The sequence below is a fragment of the Cnephaeus nilssonii genome, assembly GCF_951640355.1.
Source record: "Cnephaeus nilssonii genome assembly, chromosome: 16".
Lineage (NCBI taxonomy): Eukaryota > Metazoa > Chordata > Mammalia > Chiroptera > Vespertilionidae > Cnephaeus > Cnephaeus nilssonii.
This window is the reverse complement of record NC_137087.1, coordinates 5,516,563-5,538,443: the sequence shown is the minus strand read 5'-3', so window position 1 is coordinate 5,538,443 and position 21,881 is coordinate 5,516,563. Positions and strand designations below refer to the sequence as shown.

Genomic DNA, 21,881 nt, shown 5'->3' with positions numbered 1-21,881 from the left:
CTTCAGGAAGCTTATGGTGAACATGCTCCAACTCAAGATACTTGTGAACGCTGGTTTAAATGCTTTTAAAAGTGATGATTTCGATGTGAAAGACAAAGAATGTCCAGGTCAACTGAAAAAGATTGAAGACCAACAATTACAAGCATTATTGGATGAAGATGCGTGTCAAACTCAAAAACAACTTGTAGGAAGATTAAACATTGCTCAGTAAATAATTTCCGATTGTTTACAAGCATTGGGAAAGATTTTCAAGGGAGGAAAATGGGTGCCACATCAACTGAACGAAAGACAAATGGAAAACCAAAAAATCATCAGTAAAATGTTGCTTCAATGGCACGAAAGAAAGTCTTTTTTGCATCGAATTGTGACTGGTGATGAAAAGTGGATTTATTTTGAGAATCCCAAACGCACAAAATCATGGGTTGATCCAGGTCAACCATCAACATTGACTGCAAGGCCAAATCGCTTCAGAAAGAAAACAATGCTCTCCATTTGGTGGGATCAGGAATGTGTGGTGTAATATGAGCTTCTAAAACCAGGAGAAACCGTTAAGACTGATCGCTACCAACAACAAATAATCAATTTGAACCACGCTTTGATTGTAAAACGACCAGAATGTTCCAGAAGACATGGCAAAGTTATTTTGTTTCATGATAATGCACCATCACACACTTCAAAACCAGTTAAAGACATTTTAAAAGATCTTGCCTGGGAAGTATTAACCCACCCGCCGTATTCACCAGACCTTCCTCCTTCAGATTACCACTTGTTCTGATCGATGGCACACACACTTTCTGAGCAGCACTTCAACACATGCAAAGAAGTGGAAAATTGGGTCTCTGAATGGTTTGCCTCAAAACAAGAAAAGTTCTATTGGGACGGTATCCACCAATTACCTGAAAGATGGGGGAATGTATAGCTAGCGATGGAAATTACTTTGAATAAAGCACTTTTGATGTTTCTCTTGAAATTACTGTGTTTTCTTTGATGACAAAATCCGCATTATTAACCAGACACCTCGTATCTCTCCGAGCTTCAGCTCTTCATCTGCAAAATGGGAACAATCGCCGGTCCCTGCAAAGCTCCGTAAGGGCGGCAGAGGCTCTGCATGTATGACCCCCGCGTGCAGCAACTGCTCTTTGCAAACTTCCTTCGCCCCCGGAGTTAGGAGTTCTCTACAAACCACACAAAGGCCCGGCTTTCAGCCTCGGGATTCGGGTGGGGGATGTATAAGCTGAGACCTTAACTCTCGAGTTGGTGGACGCTGTGGGCCAGGTCCCCTGAAGGCAGCTGGGAGCCGGAATAAGACTCAGCCCAGATCCTTCTTGTGGGCTCACTTGTCCCAAGGCTCAGGGGCCCAGACCTGTCTGTGGGTGGCCCATTGGTGCCTCCCTATGCCTGTCCAGTTTTTGACGAACCTCACCCATCCCCTACCTTATTGATCTCACCCTCCATCTCTGTCTCCTCTCCCAGGCCCTGCCCAAGCTCAACCTCTCCCTCTGCCCTGGGGTCGGAGTCGTTCTGAGAGCTCTGATGCTCCCACATGGCCCCCACAGGCAGACCTTCCCCTGTGCTGTGTGTGGGAAGGCAGCAGGTCACACAGACATTCACCGTGCGCCCACTCGCTCATACTGTGTATGGGGCCTGCTCGGTGCCCGGCATCACCTAAGCCTGCGGCAGCCCTGCAGAGCCAGTGCAATTCGCTCTGCAGCTGAGAAACATTCTGCCTCTGTGCGGGGAGGGGAGCTGGTGAGAGCACCGCGAGGACCCATTCTCGGGCCTGGCTTCCCTGCGCTGCAGCCACTGTGGTGGGCACGTCAGAGGGCGTTGGGGGACTCAGAGGGAGAGCCCCTCCCTGCGAGTGTCAGCCAGTGCCTAGGACAGAAGGCTGCCTGTCCAGAGCGCGGTGGGTATCTCACCGCGGCTGCAGGGGCTGTGGGCTGGCGGCACTGCCATGGGCCCAGGAGGACCTAGTGTGCCCTCCTAAGGGGCTTGTGTTTTGTTTGATAAATGGTTCTAGTGATGGAAAAAAATAATTTGAAAATCACTGTAGTGAAAGATTGGGAGCACGCATGAATTCTAAGCAGGGAAGTGACATGATTACATTTGCATTTTAAAAAGAGACAAAGACAATTTGGTATAAAAATAAATCTTCTAAATCACATCATTGCAGCAGAACAGCCTTCCCCGGGGCGCCTCCCCTGCAGCCGTGTCACGTGCCGAGAGGCGCACGGTGTGAACACTGCCAGGCTGCATCCCTCTCTCACCCGATGGCCCATGAACTGCAGCCGCCTCGTGACCGTTGGGGACAGCTCTGTGTGACCCTCAGGGCTGGACCCCACTCGCTGGTGGTCAGAATGCTGAGCATCACCTAGAGGTGCCATCAAAGTGGTAACTGCTGTTGTTATTATTCCAGCTGCTGATCTTCCCTCGTAATAAACGACGTGGAAAGCCATTCTGGTGCTGGAGCTGTCGCAGCTGCACGCCGACGTCTCCTCTTGGACATGTTCCTGGCAATGAGATGCTGGGTTAAAATTCATAAAGACTTTAACAGAAGTTTAATAGTTTTCAGTTCATAGCAATGGCAGGAAGGTACAGAGAGTTCCCAAATACTGCCTGTCCCCCCTCCCCCCAGGCTCCCCCATTTTCAGCATCCCCCGCCAGAGTGGTACATTTGTTACTATGATGAGTCTACACCGACACATAAAACCATAGTTTACTGTACGGTTCCCTGTTGCTGTTGTATATTCTATGGGTTTGGACAAGTTTATAATGACAAATATCTAGTGCTACAGTGTCATACAGACTAGTTTCATGGCCCTGAAAGTCCTCTGTGCTCCGCCTATTCGTCCCTCCTCCTCCCACTAACCCCTGGTAACCACTGACCTTCTCACGTCTTTATGGTTTTGACCTTTCCAGAATGTCATATAGGTGGAACCCTGTGGTACTGAGTCTTTTCAGATTGGCTGCTTTTACTTGCTGATATGCACTTACCTTCCCTCCATGTCTTTTCATGGCTTGGTAGCTCATTTCCTCTTGGCTGGATGGACAGTTTATTTATCCATCCCCACGGAAGGACATTTCTTGCTTCAGGTTTTGGCAATTGTGAATGAAGTGCTATACACATCTGCATGCAGGTTTCTGTGTGAACAGATGTTGTTACCTCCCAAGGAGCACGCTGCCGGATCATACGGTAAGGGTCTGCTTAGTTTTGTAGAAACCGACACAGTGGTTTGCTCTGCTCGTGCGCTGCAGCCTCAGGTCCGCTGAAGAGCAGCCTTGGTGGGGGCTCACCTGGCGCAGGTGGGGCTGTCAGGTCCTCCCTGGTTCATGGGGCAACTTCTGATCACCTGCTGTGGACAGAGCGTCACAGGCAAGAGCTCCCTTGGAGGAGGAGGGGACAGTGCGCCAGGAGCACACATGCATAGAAATGAAAAGAATCAGACTTTCAGCTCCAGGGCTTTCTGTGCTGTGGGAAGTGGCGTGGCGTCATGGCATGTGGGAGGGCTTGGTGACCACATCTTGTTTCTGTCACTTACAAGCGGTGTGACCTTGGCCCCGTTGGGCGACGTCCCTCCTTGGTCATGGTGCTCATCTTGGCAGTGGCAATACTAATGCTGCCCCTGAAGGATTACTGTGAGAGCCAGAGAGGTGTGGGCTGAGGACCCACTGGCATACAGAAGGGCTCACTGATGGGTGGTTCCTCTCTTCTCTCCCTTCTATTCCTGTCATATGATTGGCCCAGCCTCTAACATAGAAAGAGGTGTGCCCGGTGGGCACTCCGAAGGAGCATCCTTGCCCTGGGGGCCTCACCTGGGTGTGCTTGTTTTAAAGTTTATAGTTTATTAATCCTCTCACGAAAAATCTGCACAACCATCACAGATAAAGTCACCGAAGAATCTTTACTCCTTCTGTTGTTCAATCTCCAGCTCACTTTTTGCCAGCACCAACATTGGCCTTTGCAGTCCCCCTGACTTTCTTCATCCTGTTCTTGCATTCCTTTCTCTGTTTTCTTGAGATCTTCTTCTCATAGAGGCCATGTCTTGCAAGTCTGTGTTTGGGTTCATTTTTCTTTGCGTAATCCAAGGATCATAAATCATGCCAAAGCCAGTTGTCTTGTCACCACCAAAGTGGGTTCTGAATCCAAACACAAAGATGACATCAGGTGTGGTCTTATACATTTTGGCTAGTTTTTCCCGAATTTCTGTCTTGGGTACTGTTGCCTTCCCAGGGTGAAGGACATCAATGACCATTTGCTTCCGCTGAAGTAGTCTGTTGGTCATGAACTTCCTGGTCCGAATGGTTACCGTGTCATTCATGATGAAGATTTATCTTCAAGCAGCCAGGGGGAAAAAACTGTTTGTTTGTTTTTAATGTTTTTTTATTTTTTATTGATGTTTAGAGAGAGAGGAAGGGAGAGGAATAGAGAGATAGAAACATTGACGAGAGAAACAGCATCAATCAGCTGCCTCCTGCACACACTCCTACTGGGGATCGAGCCCGCAACCCAGGCATGTGCCCTGACCAGGAATAAAACTGGTGACCTCCTGGTTCCTGGATTGATGCTCAACTGCTGAGCCACGCCCGCCGGGCCCACACCTGGGTTTTGACTGCAGCAAACTTCTGTTCTGCCCAGAGTGCCACAGAAGGCAACCTGGCTATGCCCTTTGGTCAGCATCTTATTTCCAGCAGGCAGCAACCAACGCCTACTTCCACGTTGCAGATTTCATCCCAGCAAGTCTGATCGAGAAGATGACTGCTCACGGGGTCCAGGTCCCAGTCTCAGCGATGCACCGCCACAGCCCCCTGCTGGGGGGAGGCCTGGCTCCCTTGGAAGAGGTGTGGGTGCTCAAGGGCACACATCAGCAATCCCCTCTAAAGCCATCGCTGAGGGCTCATGTGCTCAGACCCGTGAGGAGGTATAAGCGAGGCTGGGGAGAAAGGAAGCTCCAGTGCCCCGTGGGGCAGAGAGGCTCCTGAAGCAGGTGCATTGGAAATGATCCCAAAGGATGGTAGGATTTCGTGGGCCAGGGTGGGTACGGCAGGGCCTTTCTTCAACCTTAGGCTCATAGTCACTTTTCTGGGAGTGTTTCTCGTAGATGACACGTGGGACAACTGAAGTGCAAGGTTGGGGTGTGAGCCCAAAGCAAAGCCCTTGGAAGACCCCAAGTTTGCACCTTCCAGAAAATTCTCCTTAGCACAGCAGAGAGTGTGGTCCATGCATCCGGGTGCCCCTCGGGTCCGCTCTCTCCTCAGTCCTTAGCAACGGGAGCAGCATTTCAGGCCCCATGTTTGTGGGCACAGAGTCTATAAAGAGTAGGCTTTGCTCACTCTTAGGCTCACGCCTGCTGAAGCCAGGCACTGCGGGCTCTGCTGCCTGCCCCAGGGAGTCCCAGAGGCCTACACTGTGATAACTACCCAGAGGCCAATGGCAAAGCGGTTACTCTCAGGGTTGGAGCAGGTGACTCTTATGTCCCTGGAGATGGAGCTGGCAGCATGTGGGAGGAGTGCCCCCAGGCTCCTCCAGGGCAGGGTACTTGGCGGGCCTTTAGTGTTGGAAGCGGTTTCTAAAAGAAGCTCCAAAACTTGCACATTTCTCTGTACACAGTCTCCCAGGCAGATAGAAATAGTCTGTCATTGTTTTTTGCCTTTGATAGGGACAGGCATCAGGACGCCAAATGCGGAGGGAGGGCTGGCCTTTCCTTTCTGATGGGCCACTTGGCAGAACTGTTGGTATCACCCAGCGCGTGCAACCTGCAGGGGGTCATGTGAGCAGTCCTGCAGAACCCAGCCTCACGTGCTCCCTGTCAAGAGGGGTGGCAGGGGGCAGGAGGGGACTCCCAGGCCATCAGAACACATCTGGGGGAGAGCGGCCACAGAGCCACTGAGCCAGCGGGGAGGTCCTGCGGGACTGAGGACCCCTGCCCACCTCTGCTCAGGCCTGGCTCTGTGGCCGGGCTCACAGTGTCCCTCGCTGCCTTGGGAGAAGAATGAAACTGATCGTAAAGGAAGCCACCGTCTTATGAGCAAAACCCTGCATAGATCTGATTTCTGTGGCAGGGATCTTATCAGTTTCAAGGAAGTGGTTTTCCAAGTTCCCCTGGTTGGCTCTATGAGACTGTACCCGCTGCAGTGCAGAGGCAGGATCCCGAGGGCGTGGCGGCCCAGAGCACATTGTGACCCTCCTTGCTGGAGTGAGTGTTAACAAAGTCCTTCCCCCCAAGATTGTAAAAGCAACCTTTGGTCCCGACTCTGCTCCTGTAGACAGCACAGTTACACTGCGTGCACTTACTCCTCTCTCTATGTTCTGGGCATTCACAGGTGTATATGTGTATATATTTTAAATTTTTCTCAATACTCTGTTGTTTAGCATATAAATTGTTTTAAACATGGGACTATTTTAAACAATACTGAGATCAGTACCTTTTTTTTACATAGGTCTTTAGCTGCACTCTGCTCAGTTCCTTAGGAATAGAAGCTCATGAACGGAATGGCAGGGCAGAAGATGTGAACATTTTGAACATTTGAACATGCTAACACGCTACGCTGCAGCATCTCTGTGTATTTCTCGGTCCCTCTCCTAGGTTGTAAGTGCCAGAGGGCCCCTCTGAGAGCCCAGATGCTCCATATTTAATTACCACTCCCTGTGGCTCCCCTTTCCATGATCAGATGGTGCTGCTGGTCTCTGGTTCACGGATGACGAATCCTGCTAGTTCATCATCTCGCACTGGGAGACTTGGCAGCAGTCCAGTTTGAGTGATGCTGAATAACATACTTACTCTGCCTGGAAGGTTCACAGCTTCATTAGCATGTAAATCCCAGAACATGTTCAAGGTTAACTCAGTGTTTTCCAAGTACCCCAACCATGGAGCCATTTCCCGCATGACTAGGGGTTCTGATTTGCTATTGAAACATCTTTTGCTGTTGAAATCATAGTTATTGTATCTTGTATTTTCCTCCACTTAGCATTACAACATCTGCATTCCCGGGTAATTGCAAACGCTTTGTAAATATCCTTTGTTAAACTGCCTGATAATTCCTTTCAAGGCAGTCCTGTCTTTAGGAAACCATTGAGCTCTGGGTCTGGTCCTCCCAACCCAATCTTGCAAGTCTACACTGAACATTGCTACGAGAAAGCTTTGTACTGATTGTATAGTACATTCTCTTAGGACGGATTCCCAGGGTGGAGTTATGGGGTCAGAGGATATGAATTATGAATTTCTTGACAAATATCTGGAAATAAACCATTTGTTCCAACAGTTTTCAATACAAAGAGTGTGCTGTGTGGCTGGGAGCCCCGAGAGTCTGAGTCTAGTCGCGACCTTGCTGCCCCTTTTAGGGAGAAGGGGAGCAAGTGAGATGGTCCTAAGCACGTGGCGAGGAAGGGACCCTGAGAGGAAGGCCGGTAATAGCACCCCGGGACCAGGAGCGCGGCCGCAGAAGGGTCCCTTGCAGAGCATGGAGATGTAACTTACGTTTTTACGGCTTGAAGATGCCCTTGACCTTCGTATATTCACCATATTTCCAGACTTTACAGAAACGCTGTACTTGAGCGGGAAGACTCAGAAACAAGACTCCCACTGGGAACCTCAGCAGACTACTCAACCCTTCTGTGCCCCATTTTCTCAGCTGAAAAGACATAGTTACAGCTCTCTCTTACGGAAAATATTAGAATGGTGTTTTACCACTTTAAGAATTTTGTGGCTCTAAATATTTCAGTGTTTTCTCTCTCTCTAATTAAAAATAAAGTTTATACTAAATAATTAAAAATGTAAGCAAGCCTATGAAAGGCATATTTATTATAATGAAGATGACTTTAATGCCTTAGGGTTTTGTTTTAGAAATATCACATCAAATACTTTAAAATAATTCACCTACTTGTTTTGGGGTGACTTGTTTTGTCATATCTCAAGCACATGCCTAGTCAGGCCACTGGTTATTTCCACATCAGAGCTCAATAAAAATTGTTTGGATGATGGTGACAATGATGATGATGATGATAACAAGGTCTCTCCAAAGTTAAAAAAAGGAGGCTCAGGGTCCAGAAAAAAATCATGATTCAATGAAGACCTGAAGGCTCTGCAGGCGGCAGAATTTATCTATAGAGATTACTTATGAAACGCGGAACCAAACTGAAATGCGTGGTTTCTTCTGAGCAGGATGCAAAGGTGCTTTCTTTCCTGGTTCTTGTCCAGGTGGATTCGAAGAATGAAGCCAGGGACAAAAGGTGGCATATGGAAAGGTGACAATTTACTGGAAAACAAGCACAGACTCCCCGTCGGGAGGGGGTCCCAAAGTGGGTAGCTCACTAAGCCCCCTGTTTTCTAAGGCTTATAAAGGCTGCAGTGCTTTGTGTCCTGATATTCCCTTCTGATGGTCACTATAGCAGCTTCAAAGCCCAAACCCCACGTGGGCCACCCTCTGTTTCTCCCCCTCCTGTGGTAGAATTCTCTACCCCTGTGAAAATCTGTTTTCCTCTTTCTCCCTTTTGTCAGCATTTCTCTGCTCCCTGTGGCTTTCCCTACCTTCTGTGAATGGGTGTCTTCCTCTCCCCTGTCCTGTGGCGCCTTTTGTTCTTTGTGAATGTATGCTTTTGGCAGCTCCAAGTCCCCAGCCAACTGTGCCTCCCTCCCCCCACCCCACCCCTCACCCCTGCCGACCCCCTAATTCCTAAAACTTCCTAAACCTGCCTATTTTACCCCTAAATACTCATTTCACTTATCAACAGAAGGAGAGAGGAGCTCTCAAAAGCCGCAATTTGTCTCCGTTTTTGTGACCCTGCCTGGGGGTGAGGGAGACTGGACAGGACATAATGTTTCTGCTGGGGCAGGACAGACGAGAAACCGGATTTCACCACTGAAACCCTTCTGGGAGGTTGTCAAATACCTGGAGCAAGATGTTGCTGCTGTGAGTCCAGGTGCACCAACCTCCTGATGAGAACTGGAGCGGTCCAGGTGAAGATGAGGATGGGAGCGACCCAGCCAGGATGCAACTAAAAGCCTGGTTAGGTTCTACACCAGTTTCTTAAGGGTGTGGCTGGCCTGATGCAGTCCCAGCTTTGGATGATAGGCCACTGACAAAATTCAGTCTCCTAACCTGGTAAACTGGTGAACTGAGGACAGAACTTGGGCTGCCACATGGTAAGAAATACCAGTGGCTGGTCATTTTCTCTGCAGATGTTCATGGCTCATTCTGCTTTAACGGTGATGTTACCCATTTGGAGCATTGTTTTCTGTACCTGGGCCTTAACTTCTCTATAAAAGGAAGGGGTTGGACCAGGTAATTCTGCAGTTGACTTTGATTGATGCAATTGAAAAAGGAATTCCTTACTGTGAGATTACCCAGAAGAGTCTGAATTCTAAAAATGTGTCCAGAATATTATCATGCTATTTTCATTTTCACAGCAACTGTATTCCAGGTGTTGTTTTAAAAAAGGATCCCTTGTGGGGTTGGAAGGAAAAAAAAAGAAAACTGCTATCATATCTGAGGTGGAGAGAAATTATTAAGTAAGGAGATCTGTTTAGCTCAATGTTTCCTAAACTTGTTTGGCAATCCTATTCTTTCCTTCCTTCTTTATTTTTGAAACATATATTAAGGCGTTTTCATGGAATGGCTTGAAGCCCTTTATTTCTACCAGTGTGCCTGTGTCTTCTAAATTAGCCTTTTTCTTGCTCCAGGTCACTCAGCAGCTTCCAGAATATGGTGTATTGGTTCACCGAGTTCTCCCAGAGAATACAAGGCTCTGAGGGGAGATGGCCTTGGGCAGTGGTTGGCAAACGCAGCTCGCAAGCCACATGCGGCTCTTTGGCCCCTTGAGTGTGACTCTTCCACAAAATACCACGTGCAGGCACGCACGTACAGTGCGATTGAAACTTCGTGGCCCATGCGCAGAAGTCGGTTTTCGGCCTGGGCGAGTCTATTTTGAAGAAGTGGCGTTAGAACACTCAAGGGCCAAAGAGCAGCATGTGGCTCGCAAGCCACGGTTTGCCGACCGCTGGCCTTGGGGATTTGTGCCAAGGGCCTCATAATATTGTTACAGAATTTACCGAAAAATATGCAGGAGTACCGGAGGCACAGGAAAAAACCATTTATTTCCAGACACTTCACATGTACCAGCTCAGGACTCAGTCTCCCTGTTTCTCTCCAAATCCTGAGCAAAACATGGAAGAAGCCCTCCCCTTTTATATCTTTCCAGCCCTTTGTCTTCCAAATAAGGGTTTTTCCAGTCCCCTTTGCAAGTCGTTGAAGAACCCCATGTGCTGGGGCCTTGAGACCACAACTAAAGGCCTGGCCTGGCACCAGCACTGATAACTCTGTCTGGGGATAGTTTATGGCCTCTCTAAAATGGGAGTAAACAGGTCTTGCAGGACCAGACAATTAAAGGGGCAGTGGCTAGACTATAGGCTAATAAGAATGTGCATTATGCTAATGGCACAGATTCAGATTGCTAGCCCCCTAAAAATGTCTCATTTTCCCCATTAATATATGAAGTGAAAAACAGCAGCAGAATTGCAACTTTATGATTTCAGTGGAGAAAAATTGGGAAGATGTCAACTTATGTGAGTGCAGCTCAGCTGAAAAAATGGCCAATGCTTCATTTTCCTTTGATCTGTTGCCTCTTTAAAGGAGCAATGGGGTCACGCCATCTCTTGTCCAGATAAGCTCAGCCTGCCAGCTGCCCTGTGCTCAGATGCACCGTGGCACATGGGGAGGGAGTGAATCAGGGGATATCTGAGAGTGATCAGGAGGCCCTTCCTTCCTTCTTTCCTCCCTTCCTTCCTTCCTTCCTTCCTTCCTTCCTTCCTTCCTTCCTTCCTTCCTTCCTTCTTTTCTTCCTTCCTTCTTTTTATTGATCTCAGAGAGGAAGGGAGAGGGAGAGAGAGATAGAAATATCAATGATGAGAGAGAATCATTGATTGGCTGCCTCCTGCACGCCCCACATTGGGGATCAAGCCCGCAACCTCCTGGTTCACAGGTCTAAGCTCAGCCACTGAACTATGCCAGCTGGGCAGATGTTCAGAATTTTAATGACACATTATTTCAATTCAATTGAAGATTATTTGGAGAATTTTTATTATTGAATTAATTTAATACCATTGCATTACTCCCTATTTTGTTTACATAATGTTTAATTGTTCCAAATTTTTAATGTGATTTGTTTTAACACAAATCTGTAAAAATGCAGATAACCTAAAAAGTAATTTTACAAAATAGAATTTTTTGAAATTGTAAAGAACAGCTCCCTAACTAATACTTCAGTTGGTTTAATTTTTACAGATGTTTATTTTACCCGCAACCAAGGATAATTTCTTGATTACAGCTGAATAGTCATCAGGTTCACAAGTCAAACTGAGTAGCTTGAAAACGACATTGTCACAATTGGGATTTCCATGCCCTCATGAGCACCCTCTTTCTCAGCATGAACGCCTTTTCTAGAGTAAAGTCGCCAGAGGCGTAATTCCTCCAGCTGCTTGCCACAAACCAGGTGTCTTACACAGAAGATGACTTGAACTCTTCACTCTTCTGCAAACACAGAATAGGGACTCTGTGAACAATGGAACATGGACTCAGGAAGCTGGTTTGGAATTTGCTTAATTAATAGTGGAAGCCAAAATGTTCAAACAATCACAGATCATCCATCTTGCCTGCCTGCCGGGAAGTAGCAAAAGAAATAGAGAAAATTGCCCTTTTCAAAGACGATAACTTGTGGGTGCGTTGGCAGCCTGTCTGTGACAGAGACAGCATCAGTTCAGAAGTTACTCATTCGAGAACATGTTCATTGTGCAGTGATGCTGGTCACTGACCTTGGTTAGCAATAGCCAAAACGTCTGAAGAGAAAAACACAGATTTTGTGGGCCTCTCTTGAAGAAAAATAATGCAAAAGTTCAAAATAAAAATTATAATATGCAAGTGAATATTCATTTAGAATGAGAAAGGAAATACCACAATGTGTGCATTTTTAAAAAAATACTGAAAAAATACTGCAAAACCACAAAAGCCAAAAAATAATGTTTTTATTAACTCCCTGGAAAACTCTATAATTCTTTTTTTTCTTTCAACTTTTTTTTGACATCTACTCTGATTACATTTTTATATGATGACACTTTTGTAATATTTCTCTAGAGAACAATACAATTTAGTCTTTCTTCTAGCATGGCTGATTGAAGATTGCTTTTATTTTTGATGCATAAAACATGCAGCTTTGCCCGGAGAGTAGCTGCTCTTTGTAGCGCTGCCACAGGTTTCTGTGCTACCAACACTAGACATCCAATAAATGGAATTTCACGTAGTTCCCTTCAGGAGAGAAAACGCTGTGTGGTGCACTGATGATCAGTTTATACAACTGTATGAGGTAACCCCTGACAGGACAGAATTCCTACTTGACTCGGTGTTTTTAAGAACTAAACTACAGTTTTTTGTTTCTGACCATTGACAAGATTTCCTATAGACTGGCCTCTGGCTCTGTACATGGCCAGCCCAGTTCCCCTCCAGCGTTGCCCAGTGCCCCTGGTGCTGATACAGGGAGAGGGAGGGTGGGGGGAACACGGTCAGTGTCGTGTGGCTGCTGCCTGATACCGTATTCAGAGACTTTTGGTGAGTTGGCCCAATGGAAGGAGTATTCTGGATGGCTAGCAATAAATTACTGCAGCACAGACTGCAAACCACATGAACAAATCCCACTAAGTCCACACTGCATTATTCGCATCTCAGCTTCTCCTTGGCGGGCTCTGTTCCACACCACACACCCCTGAGGTGAGGAGCAGTGGGGAGGAGCTGGGTGGAAGGAAGAGTCCGCAGTCTTCACTGACTGTGGTGAAAGCATATTATTTTCCACACTTTTCAAGAAAACACGAAGACTCTGCCAAGGCCCCTCCTGGGAAGTGGCCCACCAGGTGAGGGCCCCGGAGCTTCAGCTTCGGAGCTGCCTGGCCAGTCCGCCTCGGCTGATCATCATTGTTCTGCAAAGGGGCGTCAAAGCCACCAGAGTGTGAGCAAGCAGCACCAGCAGGACAACTACGGGGAAGAAGGTGAAATGGTAAACCAGTGCTTGGAAACAAACATGCCATCTCGGAAGCACTGATATGTTTGTGCTGCGACCACGGGGTGTAAATAAATTCTCCAGGTTTGTGCTGAAAATCCTGAGGTCAGGCTACACATCATCTTGTTCGCCGAGCAACTCACCCATGGGAAAGTTTGCCTGCAGGTGTGATTTCTCATTAAATGATGTTATCAGATGGAAAAGAACCCGAAACACACAGTCAAGACTGTTGTCAGCTTTATGCCAAGAAATGGCACCCGAATCCCATTCTCTGTGATGTTTAATACGTTAGAGCAGTGATTTTCAACCTTTTTCACCTCATGGCACACATAAATCAATTACTAAAACTCTGCAGCACACCAAAAAGTATGGTATACTGTATTTTTTGCTGATCTGACAAAAAATAGGTACAATTTTGATTCATTCACACTGGATGGCTATTGTTATATTGGATGTTGTCATTTTTTTATTTGACAATCTAAGGAAAAAGGGGTCAGTATGCTGAATAAATAGTCAGGTTTTGCATATTTAAAAAATTCCTGCAACACATTGGGTAAAAATTGCTGCCTAGAGCATTGATATCCAAAAGGAGAGTTTTGCTGAGAGTTTATGAGCTGAAAGAAAGACCAAGTTCTATGCGTGTGTGAAAATGATTCTTACTCTCTTTTCAGATTAAAGAATAGATATTAGATTAAAAAATGACATCTAACAATTTTTAACACCTGAGTGAACTGAATATAAAGTTATTAGGACTGTAGGGAAGCATATCAATATGTACTGAAAGTAGATGAATTGCAGGCAAATATTCAAGCTTGGAAAGTGTGGATAAAATGATCTACTACTGGAGTGTAGGCATTATTATAATTTGAATACTAAAGAAGAATTCCTAAGGCTAGTAGGACAGCACCTATAAATATTTGAGAAAATACATTGTTTAAAAAATAGCAGACATAATATAGTTCAATTGGATTAAAAATCCATTCACATTAGTGAGGCTCAACATTATGCCTATCAATAAAAGGAAAGAATATTTAGAGATTGCTTAATTATCTAAAATTAGGTTAATGACAAAGAGGAGTTTCTCAGAGAAAATGTGATGACTAGTGATCTACCTTTGCTAATATCTGATTTGTGTGAATGGGATTCGTTAGAAATGGTGACTTATGAATAAAAGAACCAACACGAAAGAGGATTGGGAGTTTCAGGGAGCCCTTGGAAGCACAAACCTTATAATTATAAGGTTATCTTTATAGGAGCAACCTAAGGTTCTTATTGAAATATCTAGAATATAGATTTTATTTGGAAGTTATGTTGGAAGATTCCCATTGTCTTCACTATCAGAAAAGTGTATCCAAGGAATGCAGAAGGCTCGTGAACTTTGAGCTCTGGCAAGGGCTAGAGCTATGCACCAATTGTTTAGTCGAGACAATGGTGGTTCAAGCAATTTTCTAACCAAATAGTCTCAAAGTAAATCTTTATTAATATTTACTGACCTTTAGGATAGTCTGTCTGTTACCAGAATTGCCTGCCTGACTAAGGGCAATATGTCAATACATGTATCCAAAATTGAATAAAAGGTTGGCAAGGCCTGGGCACCAGGGAAGTCCTTCCTCTTGCGTTGGGCTCTCTGCCTGGCCCCCAATTTCCAAATTATTATTTCTTGTCTTGTCTCGTCATTTGTCCGTGGCCCTTCTCCAGATCCCGAACTCTGGGCCAAGCAGGACGTGGCCTTTCACATCTGATGCCTCAAATGACGGATGTCTGGAGAAGAAGATTCACCCAGAGTGGAAAAATGAAGTTTCACTGGCAAGATGGAGAAAAAGAATTCACTGGATAGGTGGGGAAATTCATTGCATGCAAAGCCCAGGGCCAGCTGCAGAAGTCTCGATCCGTAAGTAGGGTGGGAACATCTTGTTTTAGCCAGGCTAATGGGGCAGAATTTGTCAAAAGGGGAGACGTTTTATTGTAGACTTTTGGTTTGCATGCTTAAGGATAAAGAATTAAAAGTGTCAGAAGCTATTCTCTTACAGTTTTTGCATGTTATTATAGCACATAACCCTTGGTTTCCTGAAGAAGGTACATTAGATGTTGAATGTTGGGAAAGAATTGGTCAGAATTTGAAAAAAGCTCAGCAGCAGGGGAAAAATTTGCCTCCAAATTGTTTCTACTTGTGGAACACGGAATTGCATTTGCTAGAGCCTTTTAGAGAGATGAAAGAGGATAAACCTCTTCCTCTTGCACTGTCCACTCCTAAAGAGGAGCAAAAAGAAAAATTGGAGGAATGGCCTTGATGGCCCCCTCCACCACCATGTCCTAATCCTGAAACATTTAATTCACCATTAATAGAATCACCAATGCAAAGAACTATCCGAGAAGTTTAAAGGACATGACGGTGGATGACAGATTTGCTTTTCCTATTATACAGGTAGCTGACCCACAGCTCCCAAATCATATAATGTGACAGCATGAAAAATTTGACTTTAAAATGTTAAAGGCCTTGCATGAAAGTGTAGTCCAGAATGGTCCTACAGCTCCTTTTACCAGAGAAATTATGACTAATATTTCTGAAGCATTCTTAGCTCCTTATGATTGGTATTCTCTGGCTCGTGCAACTCTGGATGTAGGAGATTATTTACTATGGAAGGGAGAATATTTGGAGAAATGTCAGGAGCAAGCCCACACAAACTGCGGGCTGAATGCTCAAATAACTTATGAAATGCTGGCAGGACTAGGACAATATAATGATGTGCAAAATCAGCTAAATTATGTGCAACAGGCATATGAGCAAATTAGACTTTGTAGAAGAAAAGTTTGGTGGGCTTTACCAGTAAAAGGGGACCCTGAGGGAGCTTTTAGTAAATGTATGCAGGGGCCTACAGAGTCATTTTCTGACTTTGTGGCTCGCCCCACTCGAGCAGTGAGATGACAGATTCAACATGAAACAGCAGGAGACATTTTAATTCAGCAATTAGCTTATGAAAATGTCAATGCTGATTGTAAGAAATGTCTGACGCCTCTGAGAAAAATAGTACCATTACAGAAATGATTCAAGCATGTCAGAATGTGGGGTCAGGCACTTTTCAAGCAAATTTACTCGCTGCCGCTGTAACAGTAATAAAATGTGTTATAAAAACACAAGGTAGCGCTCTAGGGAAAGGCGTGAGCATTCTGCTTCCTGATTCAATCAAAGCAGATTCAACTTCTCTGTGTCCTAGATGTCAGAAAGGAAACCATTGGGCCGGTCAATGCAGATCGAAATTTCATAAAAATGGGCAGCCGTTAGATCACAACATATGGAATGGCCAACTGCAGGGAAACGGCCAGAGGGGTGGCCCCCAGCCTTGTCATTAATAGGGGAAGTTTGCCCTGCAAGGCCCACAGTGGACTCCCTCATCTGAGCCACTCCAGGGAGTGCAGGCCTAGATCTTAACAGTACTATAGCAGTCACTTTGACCCCCGATATGGCTCGGCAAGCTGTTCCTACAGGAATCTGGGGACCTGTGCCACTGGGAACGTTAGGATTAATCTTAGGGAGAAGTGGAAACACTCTGAAAGGACTAACTGTTCTGCCTGGAGTCATAGATTCAGACTATGAGGGAGAAATTAAGGTAATACTAGAATGTAATCATATTATGCAAATTACTCCAGGACAAAGAATTGCTCAGATACTACTTCTACCTTGTATTCAACAAGGTGAAGCTATAAATAGGAAAAGAGGAACACAAGGATTTGGAAGCTCAGATATCTATTGGATACATGAAATTAGCAAAACCCGTCCTATGGTATTAACTTAAGAATAGAGTGGAAACTGTTTAAAGGATTAGTAGACACTGGAGCGGATGTCAGCATTATCAGCAAAGAATTCTGGCCTCCAAGCTGGTCCATGGTAGAAGCTATAGGCTCTATCAGGGAGTCGGAGTTCCTGATAATACACAATGCAGTGCTGCAGTGTTAAGGTGGCAAGATGAGGAAGGACAAACAGGATGGTTTCAGCCTTACATAGTCTCTGGGATTGCAGTCAACTTATGGGACCGGGATGTTTTAGAAGGTTTACAAGCTTGTGTTATTACCGGAAAAGGACAGCAGTTAATAACTCAGATGGGATATCAAACTGGTCAAGGCTTAGGAAAAAATAATCAGGGAATTAAAGAGCCCATCCAAGCCAAAGGAAACCCAGAAAGATGAGGATTAGGATGTCAACCTTTTGAGGAGTGGTCACTGCTCAATCTCCTCACCCTCATGCAGATCCTATACAATGGAAAGATGATAGACCTATATGGGTGGATCAGTGGCCATTAACCAAGGAGAAATTAGGTCATATTCATGAATTAATACAGGAACAAATAGAGGCTGGCCACATAGAGCCTTCCAATAGTCCTTGGAATACACTTATATTTACTATACCCAAGAAGGCAACAGGAGAATGGTGATTGTTACATGATCTTAGAGCAGTTAATGCTACTATGCATACCATGGGAACTTTACAGCCTGGACTCCCAGCACCTTCGCAAATCCCTCTAGATTGGTCTCTGATAGTAGAAGATCTTAAGGACTGTTTTTTCACCATTCCCTTGGCACCTCAAGATAAACTGAGATTTGCATTTTCAGTGCCAGCTATTAATAATATAGAACACATGAAAAGATATCAATGGAAAGTTTTGCCTCAAGGAATGGCCAATAGCCCTACCTTGTGTCAAAAATATGTAGCTCAAGTTGTTCAGCCATTAAGGGACAAATATTCCTGATGTTACATTATTTATTCATTACATGGTTGACTTGCTCTTAGCAAGTCCATGGGAAGAGCAGACTTTGGCAATGTTTTCTAATGTTGTCCCAATTAGAAAAGGAACTCCCTAAATGGGGCTTAAAAATTGCTCCAGAAAAGGTACAGAAAGAAACATCTTTCAAATATCTGGGAACCATAATTGAAAACCAATGTATTAGGCCTCAAAAGATGGAAATACAAAAATATTGCCTTAATATTTTAAATGACTTTCAAAAATTATTAGGGGCATTAACTGGTTAAGACCTTATCTGAAAATCTCTATGGGAGAAATGACAAATTTATTTAATATACTTAGGGGTGACTCTAATCTTTCCTCATCCCGAAAATTAACAGATGAAGCTAGGAAGGAGTTGCTAAGAATTGAGCAGACACTCTCCTCAGCCCAAGTAGCACGGGTACAGCCTGAATTGCCTTTATTGGGACAGATTAACCCTACTGCAAATAGTCCCACTGGAGTCATCTTCCAAAATAAAAATTCTCCTGCTATTATTGAATGGGTCCACCTAGGGCATCAATCTTCTAAAACTGCAGTTACATATATAAAACTTGTGGCTCAGTTGATATCTCAACTTAGAAAGCACTGCAGGGAGCTTAGAGGAGAAGAACCCCAATGCATTTTCCTTCCCCTCACTAGGAAGCAATTAGAAATGCTATTTTAAACTGATTTGAATTGGCAAATTGGACTAAGTGGATATTCAGGGGATCTTAGTTGTCACCTATTAAAAGACAAATTACTACAATTTTTATCTTATACCCCCATTATTATACCAAAAAATACTAGGCAGGAACCTATTCCTGGAGCATTAACTTTTTTTTACTGATGGATCACCGAATGGTAAAGCTGCCTATCATACAATGAATTCAGACAGAGTCATACTGACCAGTCAAACTTCTGTACAAAGAATTGAATTAGAAGCTATTAAGGCTGCATTGCAGGATTTCCAAGAGCCTCTTCATATTATCTCTGTCTCTTCTTATGTTGCGGGCCTAGTCAATAGAATTGAAATTGCTTGGTTAAAATGGCTCAGTGACCAAAGTTTATTTTTGCTATTTCAACAAGTTTAGCAGATTGTACAACAGAGACAATATCCTTTTTATATCACTCACATCAGGGCTCACAGTTTATTACCCGGCCCATTAACTAAAGGAAATGCACATGCTGGCCAACTGGTTGCTTTATTAAAACAGGCTTCAGAATCTCATCAGCTTTTATATCAGCCAGCCAAAATACTATCTAGACAATTTTCAATCACTCAACAGCAGGCAAAACAGATTATCAGAGAATGTTCCACTTGCATGTTACATCTTCCTTAAGAGCCTAACACAGGAATCAACCCTAGAGGATTGATAAGGGACCATATCTGGCAAATGGATGTAACACATTATACTCCTTTTGGATGCCTTGGGCATTGCATGTCTCTGTAGATACCTTTTCAAAGGTCCTATGGGCTACTGCATCTATAGAGGAAACAGCAAAACAGGTTACTAATCATTGCCTAGCTGCTTTTGCTATCATGAGAATTCCAAAAATTATTAAAACTGACAATGGACATGCTTACACAAGCTGTCATTTCCAGCAATTTTGTAAAAAGTGGAAGATTCAGCACATTACAGGAATACCATATAATTCACAGGGACAGGCAATTATAGAACGCCAACATCAAAGGCTAAAATACCAACTTGAAAAACAGAAAGGGGGGGATATGGAGAAATGGCCGGTAGGTAGACTACACCAAGCCTTAATTACTTTAAATTTTTTCACTTGTGATGCCGATGGCAAGACACCCATGGAAATACACTGGTGTCAGAATAAGCCAAAGGAAAATGCTCTGGTTAAATGGAAAGATCCCAAGTCTGGTTTATGGAAGGGCCCTGATCCCCTGTTAACATTTGGTCGAGGGTACACTTGTATATTTCCAGAAATTTCTCGAAGCCCGTGTGGATTCCTGCAAGAAATATTAAATTCAACATGGATCCGAGGGAGAAACTGGCCAGGTTAATGAGGACCTTGCACCTGGAGCCATGCCTTACAGCTGCAGACAATTGACTACCCCAGCTGCAGACAACAGCAGCCCCAAGCAACCCATTGAAGATAAGGAGTGGGAGGAGGAAAAGGTGATGACAAATAGCCCGGAGGTCACCTGCGACATGGTGAAGAAGATGGTCCATAAAGATGAGTGAATTTGTGAGGAGACCGGAACCCCAAGAACACCTGAGAACGTCTTTTTTGCCCTGCTAAGAGTCATCAGCTGTGGGGTAATACTACCAGGGGCAAATGGGGAAGTATTTTGGACTTAAGTTCCTGACCCACCATGGGTAAGACCCCTTATGTAGGCTGATCCCCTGCCTAACATAGTCACCAATAACACCAAACACCTTGGTCACCCAGGAGGATCACGGGTGGGGCAAGAAAGTATATGGGCAAAGTATAATTACACAGATATCGCCACCCAGCTTCCCTTTTGTATGACACAGGATAAAACCACAGCTCCTTTGTGTGTAAAATTAAAAAAGAGGCTATGGCTAGCATGGACACCAAAGGAGGGGGAAGCAAAAGCCCAAATACATCTACTATCACTACTTGCTCTGAGGAGAGGTGCAGCAAATGTAACTTTACTAAGACATCCCCCCTCACCACTAAGCCATTATGTAAAAAGTCTTATGAATGGCACCCCACCAAGGAAGAAATTAATTGGCAAGACTGTTATAGTGATTACCCTACCACCAGCAAACTTAATAACAGTTTTTCCTTTGTGGATTGTAGTCTCTATGGGTCTGCATACAGTAACAATCGCACCCTAAAATGGAAGGGGAACACATCCTATCTATATGTTGAAGCTAATCACTCCATTTCCTGGCATGGAGGAGGATTTGTTGGATCTCAATTGCAACATGACAACTGGCCCCTACAAAATACGCAATGGAAATTAGCTGCTGCACTTGCACCAATTAAACGGTATAGTTTTAACTATAGCTCAGATAATTCCATTCGTATCTCATGGGGAACTTCCAATAAGACAGTATTTGCCACCACCTGTGTATTTGATCAGTTTGTACTCCTCTCAGGCCCCATCCAGATGCACCTTAATGTTACAAGCCATGTGTATGAGGTGTCATGCACAGGCTGCACACTATCCCATTGTATTAATTCTACATTCCAAAAAGATTCCCTTATGATTTTAAAACAACCTGCTTTTGGTTAGTTTCCTACTAATCTAACTGAGCCTTAGGAGTCTCATCAAACCTACCAACTGTTACATGATCTGATAAAAATCTTAAAAAGACAAAAAAGATTTCTTGGAATGTTAATTGCAGGAATCTTTGCCCTCGTAACATTACTTACGTCTGTGGGCATTGCTGCTTCATCCATGGTACAAACTGTCCAAACTTCTCAGTTTGTACAAGTTAAGGAAAATGTAACTAAGACCTTTGTCTATACAAAAAAGAATTGACAGCCAATTTGAGGTAGAATTATCAGCATTAAAGTCTACAGTCTTGTGGATGGGTGATAAAATCCACAGCTTAGAGCAAAGAATATCTTTGCAGTATCATTATACTTTTTCCCAGATTTGTGTTACCCCTGTTCCCTATAATAGTACCTTACACCCACCCTTGGGAATCAATAAAAAAAATCACCTTCTTGGTGCTTGGGGTAAAGGTAACACAACCCTTGATATTTCAGAATAACAACAGCATATTGTACAATTAACCCAAGCAAACTTACAAACTAATTCCTTAGATGCCAGGCAGCAATTTAAAAAAGACATGAAAGAATTTAATCCCTTCTACTGGATCTCCTTACATTTGCCTCTCAGCATAACCACTATTGCTTGTCTCATTCTTGTTCTTATATGTTTATTTCTAGTCTGCAGATGCAAAATGAAGAGTCTTAAAAGGACTTGAACCCTTCAGGCGGCATTCACTTTTCAAGATTTATTAAGGAAAAGAGAAGGGGGAGATGTTGGAAGCTACCCATTGTCTTCACTATTAGAAAAGTGTAAACAAGGAGCACAGAAGGCTCGTGAACCTTGAGCTCTGGCAAGAGCCAGAGCTATG

General features: G+C 44.4%; 1 protein-coding gene and 1 pseudogene across 2 annotated transcripts in view; one reads left to right on the top strand and one right to left on the bottom strand.

Moving 5' to 3' along the window:
* Positions 1-3,832: 3,832 nt before the first annotated feature.
* Positions 3,833-4,340, bottom strand: LOC307112668 (small ribosomal subunit protein eS24-like; annotated as a pseudogene). The gene has a single exon. The product of its transcript is annotated as a small ribosomal subunit protein eS24-like (transcript).
* Positions 4,321-21,881, top strand: part of FRMPD2 (FERM and PDZ domain containing 2) — a gene marked incomplete at both ends in the record, with an annotated part of 61,994 nt that continues 44,433 nt past the window's right edge. The window contains 4 exon segments of the mRNA XM_079793245.1: positions 4,321-4,362; positions 4,693-4,839; positions 10,485-10,520; positions 10,524-10,559. Coding sequence (XP_079649371.1) covers positions 4,321-4,362; positions 4,693-4,839; positions 10,485-10,520; positions 10,524-10,559 — 261 coding nt within the window.